The sequence below is a fragment of the Crinia signifera genome, chromosome 1 (assembly GCF_055691185.1).
Source record: "Crinia signifera chromosome 1, ASM5569118v1, whole genome shotgun sequence".
NCBI classification, from domain to species: Eukaryota; Metazoa; Chordata; class Amphibia; order Anura; family Myobatrachidae; genus Crinia; species Crinia signifera.
In genome coordinates, this window is record NC_139217.1 from 102,835,415 (window position 1) to 102,859,330 (window position 23,916).

At 44.2% G+C, this 23,916-nt stretch overlaps 1 protein-coding gene across 2 annotated transcripts in view; it reads right to left on the reverse strand.

Annotated features, from left to right (window-relative positions):
- GALNT7 (polypeptide N-acetylgalactosaminyltransferase 7) overlaps positions 1-23,916 on the reverse strand; it is a 159,440-nt gene that overhangs the window by 14,987 nt on the left and 120,537 nt on the right. For both annotated transcript variants that reach the window (XM_083170900.1, XM_083170892.1), the window contains 3 exons: positions 23,125-23,242; positions 6,432-6,554; positions 1,448-1,666 (listed from right to left, as the gene is read on the reverse strand). In XM_083170900.1, the coding sequence (XP_083027026.1) occupies positions 1,448-1,666; positions 6,432-6,554; positions 23,125-23,242 (460 nt within the window). The remainder of the gene's footprint in view (positions 1-1,447; positions 1,667-6,431; positions 6,555-23,124; positions 23,243-23,916) is intronic.

The following is a 23,916-nucleotide window of genomic DNA, read 5'->3' on the forward strand; positions in this document are numbered from 1 at the left end:
ATGTAAATAGGAGAGGAGACTGATGGTGGCCACGGCACTGCATAATGACTGTGAGATGTAGACATAGAGGGAGCTGTTTTTTGAGGATATGAGTATCATGCACGGCAGCTCCCATGCTCCTTACGCAAAGTCTGAGTTATTCAGAGCAGAACTCTCAGAAGCTGTGGTCAAGATTAGTGTTGAGATGGAAGCACAGCAGTCTTGAAACTCAGAATCTGGCTCATCAGGGCGGGTTTATGGGTACTCTGAAACCCACCCCTGTGTGCACCACTGCTCTGATGGTGACTCTAAAGATGCACAGAGACAGAAATGTACTTTCTCAAGATGCTGCAAATGGGCAACTCAGAACATTTCCCTAAGACAGTGGTGGGGAACCTCAGGCCCTGGGGCCGTATGCGGCCCCCGTAGCCAGTCTGAGTGGCCCTCCTACCCACCTGGCAGATTTGCCAAAAGTCAAGTATAGGGGAGAACTTTCGAGATTCCTCTCAATCAAGAGCAACCAGAGACTGTTAGTCCTATTCAGCGGCAGCCGCTGGAGCGTGGGACGGCTGCAGCAGGACAATTTTTAAGAGAAATTTTTACATATGGCCCCCGAAGGATTTTTCCACCATAAAATTGGCCCTTGGCACAAAAAAGGTTCCCCACCCCTGCCCTAAGATGTGGGAGCGCTGTAAATCATCCTCAATATTATTAACTTGTAACTTTTGTACCCAGTGGTTTCCATATAATGGATAGCGATACTAAAAATAAAGATTCAAAAAAATAAAAATAAACACACACAAATATGTAGCTTCAACTGAATAAACGACTCCTTTACTAACCACTTTCTTTACTCACACAATTTTTGGTATACCGTGAAATACTTTTGGGCACTATCCCGATTACCCTGCATGTTGTTTTATTTTATTACAGTTCACTTTGTATAAGAAGTATGTTCTCTCATTAAAAAGTATCAAATACAACCCAATCTCAGCCGGGTCTGAGCTGCTTTAGATTTAATATCGTTTGTGTCTGCACACAGCCACTTTTACATCAGCCTGTCACTGTGAAAGCGCTAGACACTGGCTCTTCTAGCTGGAAATATGCGAGGGTTCAGCACACCCAGCTGACACCTAAGACATTCTATAACACCATAACCATCATTTATATTTACTATAGTACTAAATAATACCCTATTGCAACACACACACACACACAAACATAAAAAAAAAAAAAAAAAAACTAAATACAGCTAAATACAATAGTGCTTATTTTGTTGTTTAAGGTTTGCAGTATTCCACTAGAGGTCAGAACTAGAACAGCTTCTTGCACATACAGTAAAGGCTTACAGCAGAGCGAAGAGTTACAACATGGAAGGAATAACCTAAAATGTATTAAATCTCTTTCCTTTATGCATGCATATACACAGACATATGCTGCACACACAAAATATTGATGAAGAACTCACCTCTCCCCAATCCAAATTTTTGGGCGGCAGTGGATAGTGTTCGGGGATGTCGTACGCTATTTCTTCCATGAACCATTTAAAACTTTTGCAGTTGTGGTCCTCTCTGAATTTTTTCAGCTCACTGATGTCCCCATAAGCCAGGGCTTTGGTTTCGGGGCGGCTGGCGTAGAAGTAGTCTCTGTAATCATCCCACCAGACTTCCACAACTCTAACATAGTTCTGTAGAAACACGAACATAGGATGTTTTATGAATGTGTCAAGTGGTTCCTTTATGCAATTAGCAGTTGATTTAGAATTAGGAGTCAATTTTGTCCACAGAAATAATTGTTCTGTGGGGGGGAAATGTAAACACCACAACCATATATAATACGGTGAAGTAATTACATATATTAAGACTTATTAAGTGATTTTGAGTTTCATGTAATTGTATACAACCCGACATGCTCGCTGCAAATTGAATGCTAGTACCACTTCATGCATATTCAATGTCATATGCATCCATGGGCTCACACCACTGTACGCTTCCGATGGTGAGATCAGCCATCATCGTTATCATGCTGGATACACAAGACGTGATAGAGTTCATCACCTACAATGCATAACACCCAAATCAGATGGGACAGTAATTGTGTTCATGCCCATGGTCCACCCCAACACACCCAAAAAACGGTTCCCTGCTGTGCATTAGGATTGTTGCTACCCAGAAACACCAACTTAGTTGTCGCACATAAACAGCGTAGGGGCATAATTCAGAGTTGATCTCAAATTTGCAAACAGATTAATTATCTATCTTATCTGTGCTAGCCAAAAGAGCGTCAAAAATAGCCAAATGATCTGTTCTCAATTCCCTAGTAAATTGACTGACTGGAAGCCGGCATTTGGGGGTGATAACCTGCCATTTTCAGGGAGTGTCCGGAAAAACGCAGGCGTGCCCAGGAGTTTCAAGGTGGGGTATGCGATTTCAGCACAGGCCTATGCATATGGATGCCGAATAGCGATATTTTCACAATTCACTTGCTGATTTGTACAGGGCGGGTTTTCTGTCTAGGTGGTGGCTAACTACTCACAGTCATCTGCAAGTTTGCAGTTGAGCAGTCAGGTATGAATCAGGCCCTAGAGGTGCCTCTGCCCCACATATTGGTGCCCCTCTATAATATGGGGGCGACATTCTGCCGCTGCGCATGTGGGAAGAAGTTGGCTCCTGCTGGGGTCAGGTTGGAGGAGAAGCTGTGGGGGGAGGAGAAGCTGTGGGGGGAGGAGAAGCTGGCCACAAACACGGCAGCCGAGTGGTGTCGGTCAGGATAATATAAGGCTAGCTGGTGGCTGAACTTGGGGTTTAGAAGCTAAATGCCGCTGCTGCTGGGGGGTGGGTCAAGAAGAGAAGCTTTACACGGGACGTGGGGGAAAAGAAGCAGGCCGCTGAGCAGAGGCAGGGGAGCAGCTGGCCGCTGCTGCTGGGGGAGCAGGACATCAGCTGAGGGTCTTCAGGCTGCAGGCTGTGTGACAAGCGCAGCGGCAGCAACGGAGTACAGAACAGGGACTGGGAGCCGCACTTCCTGATATTCTCTGCGCCCCCCCACAGACCCGCTGGTGCTGGCTCCTCCAAGCCACCGCGGGGGCTGCTGCAGTATAGCTACGCCACTGCTAGTAACACACGGTGGCTGTGATTCTGTAAACCCGTTATTGAAGTCCTCATGACAATTTGTATCTGGTCATAAATATCTTGGTATTATTAAGTACTAGATGTGACTGGAAGCATAGCATCATGGTACTTCTTCACATTAAGTAGGCAGTATGGATGGTGTAATGGTTAGCATTACTGTCTCACAGCACTGAGGTCATGGGTTCTGTTCCCACCATGGCTCAGTGTGCGGAGTTTGTATATTCTCCCCGTATTTGCGTGGGTTTCCTCCAGGTGCTCCAGTTTCCTCCCACAATCCAAAAATATACTGGTAGGTTAATTGGCTCCCAACAAAATTAACCCTATAATGTGTGTGTGTGCACATGTGGTAGAGAATATAGATTGTAAGCTCCACTGGGGCAGGGACTGATGTGAATGTTCAAATATTCTCTGTAAAGTGCTGCAGAATATGTGCGTTATAGAATAAACTGTTAAATAAAGTTTTCTATTAACTGCATAGAAGTTGGGAGGCAATGCCAAGATTGTTCTGAAGTTTTTATACTATTTCAGACTTGCAGCCTAGCCAGCATAAGCATGAATCAAATACAATTACCTATGATATATTCTCACTGGAATGACAAGTTGTGGCACAAATTATACCTCTGATAAAGCTTTTATAGGAAGTAAATGTGGATTAAAAGGGATGTCCAATTATCCTGCCACAACCTGCTATGTCTCTGAGAACCATTTCAATTGTGCTAAACAAACAGGCAGCAGCAGTTGCAGAAACCAGTAAGCCTTAAGCAATTTCCAAATGACAATTCTTCCATGAAGCAATGATAAAAACACAAATGAGGGCAAGTTTGTTTGCTATATACATTTATAATTTTTAAGTTATATAGTGGCAATTATATTAAGCAGCCCTATTCAGAAATTATATAATCATTAACAATCTATGCTGCACACAGTCAGAAGCCATTTCACCTGCAGTATGTATCTTGGATACACACAATATCCTGGCTTTTGGGATGCCAGTGGTCAAAAGACAGATCCTGGAGAATTTGAAAAGGGGCTTCATAGCGCCCTAACACTCCTTCCCTACCTTGCAGCAGCCTATCCTAACCCTCCCCTCTAGTGCCTAACCCCTGTACCCGCTGGCCAAAACTACCCCCCCAGGCAGGACAACCTAACCCTTAACTCCCCTTCTTGGTGCCTTAACATAACCCCCTCTCCCCGCGGCCTAAACCCTAAGTCCCCTAATAGTACTCCCCAGCTGCACGCTAGACCACACTGCATACTCCTAGATCCGGATTGCCGGCTATCAGGATTACGGTGTCGGCAAACTGATCCTTTTGTCATCCTGATAATAGTTTTTCAACTATTACCAGATTTTTGTTCCACCCAGCCAGTTTATATAATACATCTTAAGGTGTATGGCCAGTTTTAAGCTAGTGAAGGTTTACTGGGTAATAACCGGACACTTCCATAAATGGCAGGTGATTACTACTGCTTAGGGGACGAATGGGCTCTTGTAGTAGTCTAGCGGCTTGGTGACTCTGCTAGCTGGGTGCAACCTGTTTGGCCATACTTGTGTGCTGCCAAAATGGAATGTGATCCTGATATGCTAACATTCAAGGAGCAGCAACAGCCAAGTGTCACCCACTAATAATGATGCTATAGCCATCTGCACAAATGATGCCAAGTAGTGAAATAGGATCCCGGAAAGCCATTGGTCATATTTCTACTACTTTTCGTCACCAATTATAATTGTAGTACAGGTATTAGCCATGCAAGGCCTTCACACACTAGCATTCACTCTTAAGCCCAGCTGCTTTATAATAATTGAAACATACTGGAAGTGAATGGACTTGTGTATTATTTTTTACTTCCTGTAATTTCAGCAGTGCAATACAATCAGCATTTAGAAGCGTAACTGCTGGGTAACATGTAATAGTTCTATGGATGCATCATAAAGTAAATAATACACCATGCTGCAAGCGGGCAGTGTAAAGAGCTACGTTATGCACTTCTATGGCTGTGATAAGCAAGATCAAAGTACAAGGTTTTCTCAACACATTAAGCCAACATTTTTTTTCATGCATCTGTGTATGACACCTAGGAAATAACAGAATGTTGGTTATAATATAATCATCCTAAGGTAGCTAATATGTCATACACAGAGCTTTATAAGTGTGACTACCTACACACAGTGGGCATAATTCAGCATGAATGGCTAATCAGAGAAATCATAATCCATTCAATTATGGAATGACTGCACATGTGCATATGCGGCATAAATTAGCGAATACTTATCCATACACATAGAAGTCGCAATTTGATGGACAGGAAGCTAGTGCTGGGAACGGATCCGATACGATTTCCCGGCGGTCGGGATCCCGGCGGTCGGAATCCCGACACTGGAATCCCGACCGCCGAAATCCCGACAAGGGGGGGACATGGATCGCCCCCCCTTGCGGGCTCGCTGCGCTCGCCACGCAGCGGGCCCGGTGCCTCGCTACGCTCGGCACGCTATTTTATTCTCCCTCTATGGGTGTCGTGGACACCCACGGAGGGAGAAAGTTTCGGGATTTCGGCGGTCGGGATTCCAGTGTCGGGATTCCGACCGCCGGCAAATCAACTGCATCCCCTGGGAACATGGACTTTTTCGGGTGACTTATCTTAAAACGCAGGCGTGACCACTTTCAGCCTAATTCTTTAGCAGATGAGGGGAAGCCCTATACTGGTGCAGGTGAAAATATAAACTGTTTGATGTGTCAGTTTCTGTGAATGGCTATGCAAATGCTTTGCTATTTACAATGCATTCCTAGAGACATTGCTCCCCAAACACTGGAAAACAGACAAAAAGTGTCATTCAGACAAATTGTTTCAATCCATCTCATTTAACCAAATTTATCTGAATGGCCGTTTCCACCTGTTTTATAGCTTTTAAAAGCAAATAATTGTTATCATATTTCCCAGATATTGCCAGATTTTCATTCCAACCGGCCAGATCTTCTAGTGTGTATCCAATTTTATTATGTCAATTCACACGTAACTAATGAGTTATGAGTCTGAGTAAATAGGTTCAGACCTCAATATAGGGGGTCAGGGTAAGTGAAATATAGTTGTTATTTTGGAAGAACACTTTCATTGGGAGAGGTTATATTCAACAATAGTTACTGTTATACCAGGGACTTTTCCTCCAACCCCATAGATGGTGGCACTATCACAACCAGCTTGCATATGATTACATGTTATTTTTGCTGTCCGTTTCAACACAACACACATGACAAAATCAAAGCTTCAAGTTCAAAATAAATGGATGGTAACCAGAAAATGTGTTGTTCTTCTTCAGTAACTGACCTTCAGTGTTGGTGACGATCCTACATAGACCGGAGGGGGGTTTCCTTGCCACCCATGTAGACGATAAATGTGTCCTACACGTGAACAAGGTGTAAATAATAACTTTCCTCCACATTGCCAGATCTAAAAAACAAAAATGTGACATTTACAATTAAGCCCTCTTAAAGGATTTGGAAGAAGGTGGATATTAAATAAATAGATATAGATATATAAATGCAGAACAATAAGCGGCACACGGAGACTTGATAGCGGTGAAAAGAATTAGGATATTTTAATCTATGTGCAGGTGGGCAACGTTTCGGGGCTCGGGGGCCCCGTCGTCAGCTCAGAGAACGCACAAACGTTCGAGGCATGTAGAAGTGATGGCGTTAATGATACGTTTTTATTTTTTGTCACTTTTTTATCTTTTTGTATGCTTCAATAAATTTGTTTACATTTTTTTTTTTATTGCATAAGAGCCTACTGATCAGCCATAAGCATTAAACAACTTACAGGTGAAGGGAATAACATTTATTATCTCATTACAGTTGCACCTGTGAAGGTTTGGGTCAGTTCCTGAACTTGTTAAAGCAGAATAAGGGGTGTTCCCATTGTATGCAGTGGTTAGTACCTAACAAATGGGGTCCAAGGAAGCACAACAGGTGGACCAGCTACAGTATTTTTGATACTCATGAGTAGCAAAAACTAGCCCATAGGTCCTATCCCACAGAAGGGCTACTGTACCATAATTTTATGATACAAAAAATGTCAACTTGGTGCGTAACCGCAGACTGTTCAAAGTGCCTATACTGAACCCTGTCCGCTGCCCAAAGCACCTACAATAGGCAGTTGAGGGTTGAACAGGACCATACAGCATTGGAAGAAGGTGGCTTGGTCTGATGAATCCATATCATATGGATGAATGTGTGTATATGTATTGTTCCCCCTGGGGAAAGAGATGGTGGCAGGATGCATTAAAGGAAGAAGGCATGCTAGCGGAGGAAGTATTGGAAATGTTCTGTTAGGAAACCTTGAGTCCAAGCATTCATGTAGATGTTACGTTGACACATAATACCTTCCTAAATATTGTTGTAGACCAAGTACACCGCTTCATGGGAACTGTATTCCCTAATGGCAGTGGCGTCTTTTTGCAGAATGCAGATTTGCCAAATATTAAAATTGTTCAGAAATGTTTTAAAGGAAGATGACAAAGTTCAAGATGTTGACTTCCAAATTCACCACTTCTAAATCTGGAAAAAACAACTCCAAACCATGGAGGCCCCATCTCACAACTTACAGGACTTAAAGGGTCTCCTGCTAGATGTTTTGGTAGAATAAGGGAGACCTATGCAAATTTAGGCCATTATTTTTAATGATTTTGAGATAAACATATATATCCTGAAGACGGGTTCTGCCCGAAACGCAGTCAATACAATAAACAATTTTGCACGTTACAGCTTATTTATTGGATTATAATTACCGGTACTGACAGAGCCTTCATCCGAGCGAGCACCCGGGCAATACATTTTATAGTAACCATCTGGTGGCAGAAGTCTGTGTATGGACATGCGTTCAGGTATGAGATATATATTTGCCTGATCGGATGGCCATGCATGGCTTTTTTTATTTAGTTACATTGTATAGGAGGTCTTTTTTCCTCTTGATTATGTATTGTACACTGCCATGAAACCCATATATATCTACCCAAAACTTTATTTTTCAGGTTTTTCTCTCCCACTGTAAGTAAGATACTTACGTTTTTGTTTATTTTTTACTTACATTTTTGGTTCTGTTATTTATTTTACTAGCGCTATTATAATCTGAGCATGGACATCCCTGATACATCAAGATATATGTATTAAATGTTGTTCTGTTCAAGTGCCCATTAGCTATCAGTGGGTACAATTATGACTACTATATATACATATGGGCTGTGGCAGCAATGCATGAGTTACCGCCATAACACAATATACATTGGCGGGCAGTGGTAATGCATACATTGCTGGCCTGTGGCAGCAATGTTTGCGTTGCCGCCATTTCATAATGTGCACTTTTTTTATATTCTACATAGGATATCATTTTATACTGTACACATTGGTGGCAGTGGCTACTCACTTAACAAGGTGATTTTTATTTTATTTTATGGACATGAGGGAGGGAGCTTGCTGCTGCGGGTGAGCCACAGATGGCGGACAGCTGCAGACGGGCGGATAGCTGCAGGAGGGAGGGAGGGAGGTCACTTTGCTGCTACGGCGGGTGAGTCTGGCTGGCGAGCGGGAGGGAGAGGGGTCGGGGACGGACGAGGGGGCGGGTCATGTGTGGCTTCTCCCTGCTCATGACAACACAGAGCAGGGGGACGGAGATGGGGAGGCATCGGGGCAATTTGCGGGCTGAAAGTGTATGATCTTTCAGCCTGTGCTGCGTACACACACAGCGATGATGGATGAAAAACCATCCATCATCGCTGGCATGCTGGCAAAACCAGCAGACGGGAGACTTTGCTAGCGATGATGCGGGAGCGTGCATCATCACTAGTCTCCCATCGGTGGCCCATACAAACTTGGCGATTTTCATCTGAAAATGAACGATTTTCAGATGAAAATCATATAGTGTGTATGGGCCTTTAGATACAAACATAGTAACATGATCTTAAATGAATGGTTAACTATTAGTTACTATTAGCACTGCATTTCAAACTGTCCATTAGATTATCTGGCTGTACAGTTAACTTGCATGTCTCCAATGTGCTGAACGTGTCAAGACAATGGAACAGCCTGCCATCATTTGCATATAGGAAGGCTGCTTTTATTAAGTAATTACAATATAGAAATGCAAGCATGGTAAAGATTTTTTTTCTCTTCTTTTTAACAAACACAAAGGTACATAACTAGTTCAGTTTTAAAACAAGAGAGGCCACTTTCTGCAAAAAGACTACAATTGTAATTCCTAAGGGGAACACATAGTCAACAAACATTCTCAAACACTTTTAAATGACATCTGCAGAGTTGCAATGCACTCCAGCACTTGGAGGGGGAGCTATAAAACACATAAGTCATACTATGGGCGGTATTCAATGAGGCTGATTCGCCATGTTTTTATGGCGATTTTGTGCTGTAAGGCGAATTTTTGACTAAAACGGTGAATCACCCTATTCAATGACCAGATGGCGAATACATTTCAAGGTTTTTTTAGCCATGATTCACCGAGTAGCAATCGCTATCTTTTTATGGTGAAGTGGAATGTGAACTTTTAAAATAAAGTGTTTTGTTATAATAAATAAAGCTGCACATCACCAAAATGCTCATTGAATACTGATATATATATATATATATATATATATATATATATATATATATATATATATATATATAGAGAGAGAGAGAGAGAGAGAGATATAGATAGATAGATAGATAGATAGAGAGAGAGAGAAAGAGAAAGAAGGGGTTGTGACCTTCCCTGCGCTGTTTGGATAGCTGTACTTCTATATACCTCACTGTTAATAGAGGTATGAAATAGAGATGAAAAAAGAAAGATTATAGAGGTGCACAAATAGGAGTTTCACCAAACAAATACATGTACATCCGTAAAAAATGTATATATTTATTTATTTATTAAGTTTCTTATATAGCGGACACAAATTACGCAGCGCTTTACAGAGCATAGTTATAATCAAAAACGCATAACAAATTACAGTACAAGACAGTTTAGGACAAGTACATGGTTAATATGGATAGTTGCATCAGGGGACAGGACACTGAAGCAATCATCAGGGTGGCAGTGGTTTATATATTCTAAGAAAGGCACATGAGGAGAGAGGGCCCTGCTCGTGAGAGCTTACATTCTAAAGGGGAGGGTTAGACTGACAAGGGTGACACAGAAGGGAATGAAGTGGGCATAAACAGTAGGTTAGGAGGAGAGATGGTCGGGTTTTATGCAGGAGGGTAGGAAGGGGTCAGCTTAGTCTTTGATATTTTAAGTTTACAAAAGCACTGGGTCATCTAAGAGTAGACAGCAGAGAGACAGTTGGAGATATGAGTGAGGATAGAGGGAGAGAGATCAGGAGAGGAGAGGTAGATTTCAGTGTTATCAGCATAGATGTGATAGTGGAGGTCGAGTGAGCACATAAGCTCACCCAGAGAGGACGTATAGAGAAAGAGAAGAAGAGGGCCAAGAATAAAATGTCAGGGGCACATGGAAGAGCAGCAGAGGTGAGGTCATTAGAGGTACAGCTGGTCATTTTCAAAACAGACAGTGCAAGAAACAGTGATAGTAAAAGTTGTTTGCAGATGTAAAATGATGATATTATGGTTGAATTGCCAGATTAAGCAGCCAGGAGTAGTATGTTGTCAAAGCAGACTTTGGTTTTCTCAGTTGTTGTTTTGTCCTTCAGTTTCACTTCGGTGTAACGCTGGTATAACGCTGTAGTTATGAATCAGTTTTCCCACTTTAATATAAAATGTATTCCATATAACAATATAAAAACAATAATAAATCTTCATAAAAGGTTTTCACATCCAGTATGTCCAGTGCTTGATACCACTTTAAGCCAATGCTTTCCTGAAATCACCCTACACGTTTCATCCCAAGCGGGACTTCTTCAGGGGTAGCAAGGTATCAGTCTACCACTAGATCTTTCAAATGGTTGAATAACCAGAGATGGACAGAATCAAAAGGATGAACGTGACCAGTAACAAAATGTACTGTCATACAGAGCATCATATTCTCCAAGCATGTATAGACAACTTTCCGACTGGTGTCTTCACTGAGTAGACATTCTGTAATCTAAAATCGATAAAGTCTGTGGGAACCGTGTCAACAGCCAGAGAGCAATAGTGACACTATAATATAATTTGTCTATAATAAAGCAGTTTGTTCGCTATAGAGTGGTACAATAACAAGTGTCTGCAGGCATGGTGAAGTATGGTGGAGGTTCCTTGCAAGTTTTAGGCTGCATTTTGGCATATGGACTTGGGGAATTTGGTCAAAATGACTGGTGTCCTCAATGCAGAGAAATACAGGCAGGTACTTAAGCATTATGCAATACCATCATGGAGGTGTCTGACCGACTCAAATTTATTCTGCAGCAGGACAAAGACCCCAAATATACAGACAATGTCAATTAGTACAATTTCAGCATAAAGAAGAAGAAGTAGACCTGGAAGTGATGATATGGCCCCACACAGAGCCCTGATCTCAACATCATCGAGTCTGTCTGGGATTACATAAAGAGCCAAAGTATTTGAGCAAACCCATATTCACAGAAGGCAGCGAGCTGGAAGCATGGGGGGCCAGTAAGGAGAATGTTGCAGTAGTCGAGCAGTGTGAGGACTATGCCAAATCATATCTTGCACATGTAAGACTGGTGAGTGCACCCTCTGTTCCCTATTTTATATAGAGCCTCCGCTGGTAGGAGGTATTTCAAAAATGACACAAAAATATGATAAATGCAACAGGAGCCCCCCTAGAGCCTTTCCCCTTCATACTCGTACATGTTAGTTTACAAGAAGTAAAGAACACTCCTGGATCAGAGTCCAAATGCCAGATGTGTTTATTTATGCATTTTTATTAAGGTGTCCATACACTTACAGATTTATCTTCAGATCTGGCTGGTTGGAACAAAAACATGGTTATGGATGAGAGAAAATAACAGTTGACCATTTGCTTGGAAATGCTGGAAAACTGACAAACGGTCATTAAGATATTACCAGATTTTTGTTCCAACCAGCCAGATCTGAAGATAAATCTGCAGGTGTTACAGATGACTGCTTGTGAGGAACATCCCGGCACATATTTTGGAGTGCCCATCTCCTGGTGATAATTAGATTCTTATATAAGTGTTAATAGTTGTCCGATGAAACAAACATACTTTAGGTTGTGTCAATTACCATTTACTTATGCAGGTCGGTGATCTGAGGTTTACAATGTATCCTCTCATTAGCGAATACACAACACAGTCCAAAAGTGAGGCTTATTAGCATGATCACACCTGTAAGCAAAGTGCCCCCCCTCCCTCAGTTTATTTGATTTGAACGTGACAACTTGAATACAATTTGAAAGCAAGATGTGTAATCTATTGTCTAATGTTTAGACAGTATTTAACAATAAGTTCAATTACTATTTACTAAACTACAAAGGGATGTTTTTCAGGCTCAATTGGAGCAATTGTGTGATATTAGCTTTGAAGCACATCCATGGCCAACTAAAACAAATTGGGAGATTTATCAAAGCTTGGAGAGGTTAAGGGCCAGATTCAGACCTGTTTGCTGGACTGCAAATCTTCACAGCCCAGTGATCAGTTGTTCGCAGACATGCACACATGGGTAAATCCATTGCCAATCACTCACCATCTAATCGATTCCCCCCTGTTGGCGCTGAGATGGCTGGGCACCTCCGCAGTTTTTCACTGCACTCCCAAAAACCGCTGATGTGCCGCCAACAATAGGCCAATACCTTGAAACGGCCAGCGTGTGGGACCCATGGGTATCGTGTGTATGTGCGTACATTTGATAGTCGCTTGGGCTGAGAACTCGCAGCCCAGCGATCGGGTATGAATCAGGCCCAAAGTACCAACCAATCAGCCCCTCACATTTTTCAAACAAACTGTGTGCGGGAGTAGCGTAGCGAACGCCTTCGGCAAGTTTCACACTCCCCCGGGAGTTTGCTCCAACATGGGCGGACAGGGAGCGGATGCAGGGGACTGGCCAGCCTTTTATGGGCGTGTCCATAGAAATACTGAGCGTACCCCTGAGAACACAGGCGTGTCCATGCCTGCTGGGGCGGGTGGTTGACGTCACATGACGTCAGCGCCTGCCCCCAATTCGCCAGGTAGCAGGCATCTGAAAAGTAAGTATAGACTGACTTTTCAGAATGAAGGCTAGAGAAATCATTTGATGGTGAGCGACCATTGAATGATTTCTCCTCCTTGTGGACATCCACTCGCATGCTCTGCAGGGCTCGGACGCCAGCTATAGGGCTGTGGTAAAGGCAGTACTACTGATCCGCTCTACAGTAGTTGGGCTATGCTCCCTTAGAGCACTAGGCAAAATTTCAGAGCGGGATGCTGGCAGGCAGGGAGAGAAGGACGCAGATGGCAATTGGGTGAATAGAATCTGTGGGTGGTGATTGGTTGGGAGGTGCTGAGGATTGTTATTGGCTGCACACAAGATCAGCGACTCCGAGTGTGTTAAAGATGGGGTCCCTTACTGCCTGTAACATATAAAAATGCGGGATACCAAAGCTTCTATAGTGAAATGTGGGGATTGTTGCCCATGTCAACCAATCAGATTCTGTCTTTCATTTTCTAGAATGCAATATAAAACTGGTTGGTTGCTATGGGCAACATCATCATTTTTCACATTTGGAACCTTTAGTAAATTTACCCCAATGTCCGGTCACTTCGGAAGATTTATAATGGCTAAATTGCAGAGCAATACATTCAGACATAAAACTAATTACTTCATTAATGAATGAGGGGGGCTCTAAATGTGACAGTAAACTATGATCTTACTTGTTCTTTTTGCTTTTATAAGCCACACATTTTTAATTCTCAGAAAAAAATCTGACACGATCCAGCAAAGCATCTTAGCGGCAGTGCCCTGCTTTATTCTTTGTGCAGTGATCTGTTTTTTTCTTTTGAAAGGATTCCCATTCCATCACTGGAAGGGTTTAGGTGTGATCCGCTGCATTCTAGAACATTCCTCATAGAATACACATTTTTAGAAGACTTAGGAATCAGTGATCCCCAAAAAATACCAAGTAAAAATAAGAATATATAGAGTAAATATAATTTTGGACTATTTTAGTTTTGGACTGAGTTTTCTCAGGGTTGACTTCACATGGTGAAAATGTTTGTGAACAAGTAGGAAAGGGTAAAAAGGAAGGACTGTGATTTCTCCTGCTCCTGAGCAATTATGTAAGAAATAGGATTATGTAACAAAGAGCCTAATTCAGGTCAGATCAGCAGGGGCCCAATTCAGCCCTGCTCCAATGGTGGGGTGTCTGCACGTGCATGTATTTGCAAATTTTCAGACCACCTGTGCGAATGCCTACAGTGAGTATCACACTCGCCGAGGATTTTGCATGGGTAGTGGAGGGAGGGGGCAGGCAGAGGGTGGCACCAGCGTTTTATGCTCGGTTCGGGCGGACCACTTTTTGGCGGATACTGGCTGTAATAAAAGTTAGTTTAGACTGACTTTTATTTACAGACGGCAGGAGACATCATTCAATGGGGAGAGACCATTGAATGATTTCTCCTGCTAGCGGTCGCATGCGAGGGGATGTGTTAGCAAAAACATCTCCTTGCACGCTACCAGGGGGATTTGGGCGGCTCGTGTGTGCGGGGGTGCTTTAGTCAGGGTGGCACTTCCCCATTTGCTAGGCAGCGAGTGTTCACTGCCTAGCGAGCAGGTCTGAATTAGGCCCAAAGACCGATCCTGCAGTTGAACAATAGGATGAATGAGATCAGATAATTTGCTGCCTGGATTGAATAACTAGATTGACAGATGACCATGCATAATGGCCTACCGCAGTGATCTTCTGAATGGATTTCTCATATATTTAGCCACTTCTGTCAATCATCCCCTGTGTATATATAATGCTGGGCAGAGTTATGTATAACATCTCCACCCAGCGTTATACACAAGGGGATGATTGACAGATAATGCTCCCCTCCCTCCCGGCCATCAGACATACACCGACCAGTGCAGATCCCTCCCTGATGCCGGCGTCACACCCTCTTATTTCCCCAGACTCCTTCCTCCTCCCCGGCCGCTGTAGGTCTCACAGAGACCTGGGGATGGCGCTGAGCACTCCCTGGCCCTTGCTGAATGTGCTCCGGCAGGGCCCTGGGGCTGCTACCTTACCCCGAGGCTGTGTGGGCAAGCAGCGCTATCTGCGGGAGCTGCAGGAGGAGGGCGGACCGGGCACGCTGCAGCTGTGCAAGCAGCCTCCCCTGTACACAGTGGGGAGGAGGACAGGCTCCGGGCCCTGGGGGCGGATTTCCAGCACACTGACCGCGGCGGCCTCAGCACCTTCCATGGCCCCGGCCAGCTGCTGTGTTACCCGGTGCTGGAGCTTGCCCGCCTGCGCCGCTATGTGTTCGTGCTGGAAGGCACGCCTATAGGCCTGTCCCGGTGACTGGGGGTGGCTGTGGGTGCGGGACAGGAAGATTTGCGCCATCGGTGAGTCCCAGCATCACTGCAACTGGAAGACTACAAGTCCCAGCACCACACACACATGTACAAGTCCCAGCATCACACACAGTATACTGTGTATCTACTGCAACTAGGGAACTACAAGTACCTGCATCACACACACACACACACACACACGTACTACAAATTCCAGCATCACACACTGTACACTGTGTATCCACTGCAACTGGGGAACTACAAGTCCCAGAATCACACACACACGTACTACAAGTCGGCACACACTCCACCCCATACGCGCTCCCCCATCCCCTACCCGCACCCATCCCTCCCCCACCAACACCACCCCTGCACGCAATAACGGGTGTGGTACAGGGGTCCTCCAGTCGGGAACTAAGCCCCTTGTGGCCTCGCTGCTCTTGCCACACTGTAGGCACAGTGGCTCGCTACGCTCGCCACCTATTCTATTCTCCCTCTATGGGGGTCGTGGACCCCCATGAGGGAAAATAGCATGTGGACATCGGGAACCCGGCTGTTGGTGTTTTGACAGTCGGGATCCTGACGTCGGGTAAATGCCTGTCGGGATAACGACTGTCGGGACCCCGTCTGGCACCTGCAATAACGCCGTTCCCAATTTAAGGGGGCGCAGCCCCTTACGACGGTGTGAAGAGCGCCCGTAGGGCGCGATAAATCACCTAGTTACAACATACCTGGTCATGATCACATTATTTTCACTGAGGACGTTTACAAGCCATTCAAGTAACATTATTGGCCAGGTTGTTCAGTATTGTGGATATTACAACGTGTGTCCAGCGATACTACGGATGGGGAACCTTTCGCCCTCCAGCTGTTGTTGACGTACACATCCCAGAATGCACTGCTACAGTTTAGCTATTTTGCCATGCTAAAACTGTAGCAAAGCATTCTGGGATGTGTAGTTTAACAAAAGTTGGAGGGTCGAAGGTTCTCCATCCCTGAGCTATATTCACACTTTATTTTTTTTTTAATTTGAGTCTTTATTTAAATTTTAACAATTATACAAAAACAACAAATACCATAAAAAATACAAACACCACAATACATACATACATGCCACAATACAAACATAGAAGAAGGCCGCTCTAATATCCAGGAATCCTTACACAACAGGATGGTGAACTACACCCGGTACTGGAGATGTCAATTTCTACGACCTATACGATATATATGAACATGGGGCTAAAAATAATGGACGACCAACTCCCTATCTGTATTCTTTGGGTGTAACCTGCTACCCAGTGGGCCAGAAATCTAATAACTGTTCGAGAGATCGCTATGCCTATATAACAAAATAAAAAGGGGACTAAAAATACAGCAGTGACACAGAGTGATATACTCATGTGAATAAGTGAATCTTAGAAACTAGAATAACAAAACAAGGTATAGTGTACAAAGAAGACCCTTCACTCCCCCACGCAGGTTCCCTTACAGTTGGAACCGGCGAAGAGAAAGGGTATCTAAACTTCAATAATTACTTAGTTGCTTGGTGGTATATAAAAAAATATATGAGTGACAAACCCATGAATTAAATAACGACTTATAAGATGGTGCTCCTAAATATAAAATGATCGGAGTGATACCAATTATTCCATATAGAATGGAATTTATCTATTCTTTGATTCGATGCATAAAAAAACTTTTCGTGTTCATATGTTGAATTTACCAAATTAATCCATTCAGTGAGGAAAGGTCCTTTGTGCGCCATCCAATGGCGTGCGACTATTACTTTAGCAAGTGAGGTAAGGATTAGCAATAAAGAATTTAATTCCCTAGATACAGTTAAATCTATCCATAGCCCCAGTAATACGTTACTTTCTGTTAAACTAACCCGTGGAGCCCCCAATTCCTCGCATATTCCCAGAACCTGATCCCAGAAGCGCCTTACTCTCGGGCAGGACCAGAGAAGATGCCAGAATGAAGCCCCCACCATCCCGCATTTCGGACAGTTATCAGTGGTGGCGCCGCCAATTCTTGTGAGCTTCACCGGAGTCATGTAAGTCCTGTGAAGTATATTAAATTGGACTTGCTGAGTTCGAATGGACTTTGTGGCTAATTTTGGGGCCGCGACGGCACCGCGCCACATAGCCTCGGTTAGGTTGGGTAGTTCCGCGGACCATTTTGACCTCAACTGCCTCAGTCCTTCATCTTGAGCGTTAGCGGACAGATGTCCATAGAGTTTTGCAAGACAGCGCCGTGGCGAAAGTTTTTGTAATAATATTTTAATTGGAGCCACTGTTAACCAGCCAACTTGGCCACGGCTATGTTGTAGGGTAGCGCTCCTGAGTTGCAAATATCTATGGAACATAGAGCTGGGTAGTTTATACTCTTCCTGGAGTATAGCAAAAGATTTAAAGATTCGATCCTGATATATTTGTCCCAATGATCCCACCCCATACTGAGCCCACAATCTCCCACCTTGTTGTTTATTTACTTCCTGCAGCGTGTTAAGAGAGAAGATAAATGTATCTGGATCAATCCCAACGTACTGGTCCATTTTACAGACTATTTGCCATATTCTAATAGCTTGACTGACTATAGGTGGATATTTCTTACAGGTCCTTTTTATAAGCAGTGTTTGTAGGGGGGTGATCTTAGGGTCTACATATCTAATCAGCCTAGTTAATTCCCCCGTATGGGAGTCTTTCTTAACCCATTCTTTAAGATGGACCAGTTGCGCCGCCAGATAATAATTCTTGAAATTAGGGAGGGCCAGCCCCCCACTATCGCGGTCCAGCCAGAGAGTAGCCATCCTCACCCTGGGGCGCTTGTTACTCCAAATGAAAGATGACAAAATGCTGTTTATCATTCTGAAAAATTTATCCTTGATATAAATCGGTGACTGTTGAAGTATGTACAGGAGTTTGGGCAGCACCACCATTTTGATTAGGTTTACCCGTCCTATTACCGATAGGGGAAGTTTGGCCCAGCATCTACATTTGGTTCTAAGATCTGACATTGCAGGAATAATATTATCCTCTATAAAATCCTCTGGCTTGCTAGAGATCTTCATCCCCAAATAACTAAAGCTGGGACTGTTGGCCAGTGGGAGGTCAATCCCCCATGTGTCATTAGGGTTTTCATCCCCCAGACGCATAATGTGGGATTTGCCCCAGTTTACTGTCAACCCAGACACTTGTCCAAATTGAATCAGTTGCTGGAATATCACGGGTAAGTCCCTCTGTGGGTCTGTTGTACCTACTAATAAGTCATCGGCATACAGAGAGACAATATTCGCTCTTGCAAGTACCCCCGGGTTATGCTGGTATAATTTAGTTCTAAGTGCATTAGCCAATGGCTCTATCGCGATTGCAAAAATCAGGGGGGAAAGAGGACACCCTTGTCTGGTGCCTCTATGCAACGAGAAGGGAGATGACGTATGCCCATTAATGGTGACCCTTGCCCTGGGATGCTTATAAATTAGCCTCATCTGTTTAATAAACCCAGGACCAAATCCAAAGGCCTTAAGAGTGTGCCACAAGTAGCCCCATTCTATAGAATCGAAGGCCTTATTGGCGTCGAACGACGCCAATGCCGCCCTTAATCCTCCTGCGTTTACATACTGAATGTAAGAGAATACTCTGCGCAGATTAAGCGATGTGGAACTACCCCTCATAAAACCCGACTGGTCGGGATGTACTATTTCACGAATTATACCACTTAGCCTATTTGCCAGCACCTTTGTGATGATTTTTACGTCGGTAGGGATCAGAGAAATTGGTCTGTAAGAATCGATCTTAGCCAGGTCTTTGCCCTTTTTTGGTAGGAAAACTATAGAAGCTTCGGCCATGGAAGGGGGCATGACTCCCTCGGTCATCATCCCTTGAGTCACTGCCAAGATGTGGGTAGCTAAAATCCCCTTGAATTTTTGATAAACCTCTCCAGGTAAACCATCTAGCCCAGGGGCTTTACCTGCTGGCAACGAACTAATGACATTTTCTACCTCTTCAATCGTGAATGGAGCGTCCATCAGATGCTGTGCATCTGGTGATAGCTGAGGGAGATTTAAAGAGGAGAAAAACTGTCCCATCATGTCTGCATCGCTACTAGTATGCGTTTGATATATATCACTAAAATAGGTCACAAATTTGTCCACAATATCTGGGGTAGATGTCAATAACCTCCCTTGTTCTGACATTATCTTAGTAATAATATTTGAGGGTCTATCCATCCTTAATAAATAAGCCAGGGATTTACCCACTTTATCTGCATTAGCATACCATTGATGTGAGTTTGCCCGAAGTCTCCTGTAATTCACCTCCTGTACATACTCCAACCACACAGTCTGGGCTTGCTGCCACGCCAGCCGGTCCGATTCGGCTCCGCTAGCCAGGTAAGTATTTTCCAGTGCGGCCACCCTGGACTCCAACTCGGCCACCCTTCTCTGATGTGTTCTCTTCAAGAAAGAGATCTGTTTAATAAAAATACCCCTGAGGTAGGCCTTGAAGGAGTCCCAGATGCACGCACCCGAAGCAGTACCCTGATTAATTTCAAAAAACTCCTTAATTGCATTCTCCACAGCTCCCTGATCCATCTGGGCGAGCCAGAATGGCTGTAGTTTCCACACCTTAAAACCCTCCGTTTCCTCTATGTTACACTGTAAAACCATAGGGGAGTGATCTGATATACCACGCGCCGTGTACTTTACAGAGGAAACCTTGGGCAATAGCGTGACTGAAGTAAATATCATATCTATTCTTGAGAAAACCTTAAATGACGCAGAATAGCATGAATAATGACGCAGTTGCGGATTCCGTTCACGCCACACATCCTTCCATCCTATCTCTGCCATAAATTCTGCAAACCTGTTCTTCTCATTATTTGTGACTTGAGCCTCCCTGCCCCACCGATCTAACTGTGGTGCACAAACATTATTAAAATCGCCCAAACAAATGACGTGATTATCTGGGTAGGCTGATGAGAAGATTACTGCAGAGCGTAGCACCTCATACGAAAAGGGAGGAGGTATATAGACAGACAACAAGGTAAAATTGGTATGATTAATGCTACAATCTATAAAGATGTATCTGCCCCCAGGATCTATTCTGACTGAACGGTATTCAAATATAACTGATTTCTTCACCAGAATTGACACACCTCTTGATGAAGAGGTGAAAGGGGCATGAAATTGTGCCCCAATCCAAGGGTGCTTTATCGACTGCAGCCTATTTCCAGCCAAATGAGTTTCCTGGAGGCAGATTACATCGGCCCCCAGATTTTTACAGTGTTTTATAACTAACGCCCTTTTGACCCTATTGTTGAGACCCCTGACGTTCCATGTCATAAAATTAACCATACACAATTATAAACATCATAACTCTCTTGTTTGTATTTGGCTTATCTCTCCCCCTCCTTCCCCTACTCCAAAACCAGCAGGAGCCTATTAACTGTAGGTAACATACATTTCTACTATGGCATGTACAAGACATTACACAGACATACATTCTACAAAACCCGACCCCCCTCCTCCTCCCTGTACTACCTAGGAACCCAGGCGTACCTATATCCCCACAGGCTTCCCTCCAGCTACCCCCCCCACCAACGTTAGGGGCTATTACTATGATAACCATAAGACCACCACAAGCGTGGCCGGCTCTCCTAATTTCAAGCAGATATTTAATCCTGGTATTCACATCCCCCCCCCCATGCCCTTTACTGATACCTATGTAACTAACCCCACAAAGAATCCGGATATCATAGTACTAAGCATCTGCGACACCCAGTAATTATATAGTCCCGTGGCCTAGGGCACACTCTAATGGGGTTCAATTGCCGCTATCCACTAATATAGTGCGGTTGAACTCCCTTTAAGAAGCCAGCTGTCTCTTGCCGGGATACGTCCTGTCCAGCCATTCAGCAGCCTCTTCGTGGGAGAAGAAGAATTTAGTTGAACCATTGACCTCGATTCGTAATTTGGAAGGGTACAACATCGAGTACTTTAACTCCAGATCTCGAAGCCTGGCCTTGACCTCCCTGTATTTGGCCCTCTCTCGCTGTATTTCTATCGGGAAGTCTGGGAAAGCAGAGATTTTTTTCCCTTCATATTCGAGATCTGGTTTTCCCCTAGCCAAGCGGAGGATACTATCACGATCTCTGGAGTTCAACACCTTGGCGATTAGTGTGCGCGGGGGGGCGCCTGGGGGTGCAGGCCGCGAAGGCACCCTATGAGCTCTTTCAATTGTGAACTGTGGAGTAAGCAGCTGTCTGCCTAGTGTCCGACCAAGCCAGTCCTCCAGGAATTTTTCGGGGTTGCTACCCTCTACTCGTTCTTCAAATCCTATAAATCTGATATTATTCCGTCGATGTCTGCCCTCTAGATCTGATAGTTTACTCCGTAGATCTACCACCTGTCCAGAGAGGGCCTTAACTTGGGATTGGAGGGGGGCAACGACATCCTCGAGGCTAGAGACCCGGTTCTCAGCTTCCGTGACTCTGTCACGTATCTTCTGGACGTCATCACGTAAAAGCATGATATCTGATTGTACTTTATTAATCTGCCCCAATAAATTCGCTTCACATGTGTTGATTGCTTCCAACACCTGTTGTAATGTAACGTCGGCCGTGCGGGGGTCAGAGGTTCGTTTAGCCGGAGTAGTCTGTGGGGTGCTAGGCTGGGAGTTAGAGGCTGACTGTGAGTTGCTAGCTTGTGATTGGGTCCGGGCATATTTTTCCAGACGGGTAGCGGCCGATGCTTGGCCTGTTTTGCCCATTTTATTTCTGTAGTGTGCTGTACCGCGCCCTCGGCCCTGCTGACGTTGCAATGGCCCAAGAACAATGTCCTGACCTGGTCAAGTGAGCCGTATTAAACGCTGATACAAGTCTCTGCCCTATAGAACCAGTCGCCTCACAGCCTCTGCAGGCTCACCCCGGCCCAAACAATACCAGCGAGATACTTAAAGAAACAATTTGCCTCTTACCCCACTTCTGTCCATATAGAATCTCCTCTTTTACCGGCTTTTTAGGGCGTCTTGCCCCCTTTGGAGATCCTGGGGTCCGCTCCCGATGGCTCTTGGCTGCTTGCCTAATCCTCCCACTCAGCAGTGGAGGATGATGCAATGGGACTCCACACGCCCTTCCAGCTGACCGCCGGCGGTGTACACCCGATTCCCAGGAGGGGAACAATTGCAGCGATTTGATGCCGGGGCTGCCGCCGCTGCGAGTACTGCTGCAGACGCCGGCTCTATCGGCACAGGCGCGTGCTCCCGCTGGCGACCCGGAAGCTGAACAGGCTGGAGATGAGTCACCTTCCGTGCGGCGGCCGGGGACCCAGCTTTTCTCACCGGCTGTCCGCACCGCGATTCCTCCGCATATACCGGGCACCCGCACACAGTAAGTCCACAACTGGAGCTGCTTGTTCGGCTAGACGTAGGTATCAGGCATGGGGGAAAGGCATGGAGCACAGGAGAGCCAGCACGTACCTCCCTCACTCACACGCCGCCGTGGTCACGCCATATTCACACTTTAAAATACAGTGTTTTTACCAATAAAAAAAAAAAAGGCTGCAGATATGACTCATTTATTTACAGTACCTTGTAGGAGATCTCAAAGTTCTCTCCTCCCCATATCTGAAGCCCTGGATCATAGAGACCCAACTCAAAGAAATATTCTCGCTCAATAGCAAACAATCCTCCAGCCATGGCAGGGGACCTAGAAAACAAATGTATAGAATAACCTGTTATCATGTAGCACAAAGATATAATGTGTAATTAAATATCGGGAAACTTAAATACAAAGAAAGACAGTCTCATTAAAATCCAGGCATGCACAGAAAGTGAGAAAATCCATAAAAATGAAATACAGGCAGATGTAAAAGACAAAACTGGAAGTCAATAAGCAAAGACATAATGAGATAAAAAAAAAAAAAAAAACGTCTTATGTCTGCAATCAACATTTACTTTGGTCTTTTATTAATTAAATTCTAAAAAAAAAAAGTTTCAATATATAGTAAAAAGGAAAGCAACTGTACATTTGTGATATTAATAAAATTACTCCTCAAAGCTATACTGAAATGCATTTTGTCCCTATTAATAACTTTGATTCTGCAAATAAACATCTACCGGTCAAATATAAATAAAATTATGGAAAACAAGACTAAAGACCTCCAAATGTCAATGATGGCAACTGTTAAATTACAGAAAGGGGTCAATTCAATTATCTGCAATGTTCTTGCCCCGTGAGCAAGTGCTGTTATATGACCCAGTACCACCGGATCTGTAGATATTTGTATACAGCCAGTAAAGCTGCATACAAAAATCAGTGAGACTGGGGTAAGATTGGGACACAAGGGGGGGGGGGGATTACTTCTGCTGCTGTTGGTGGCG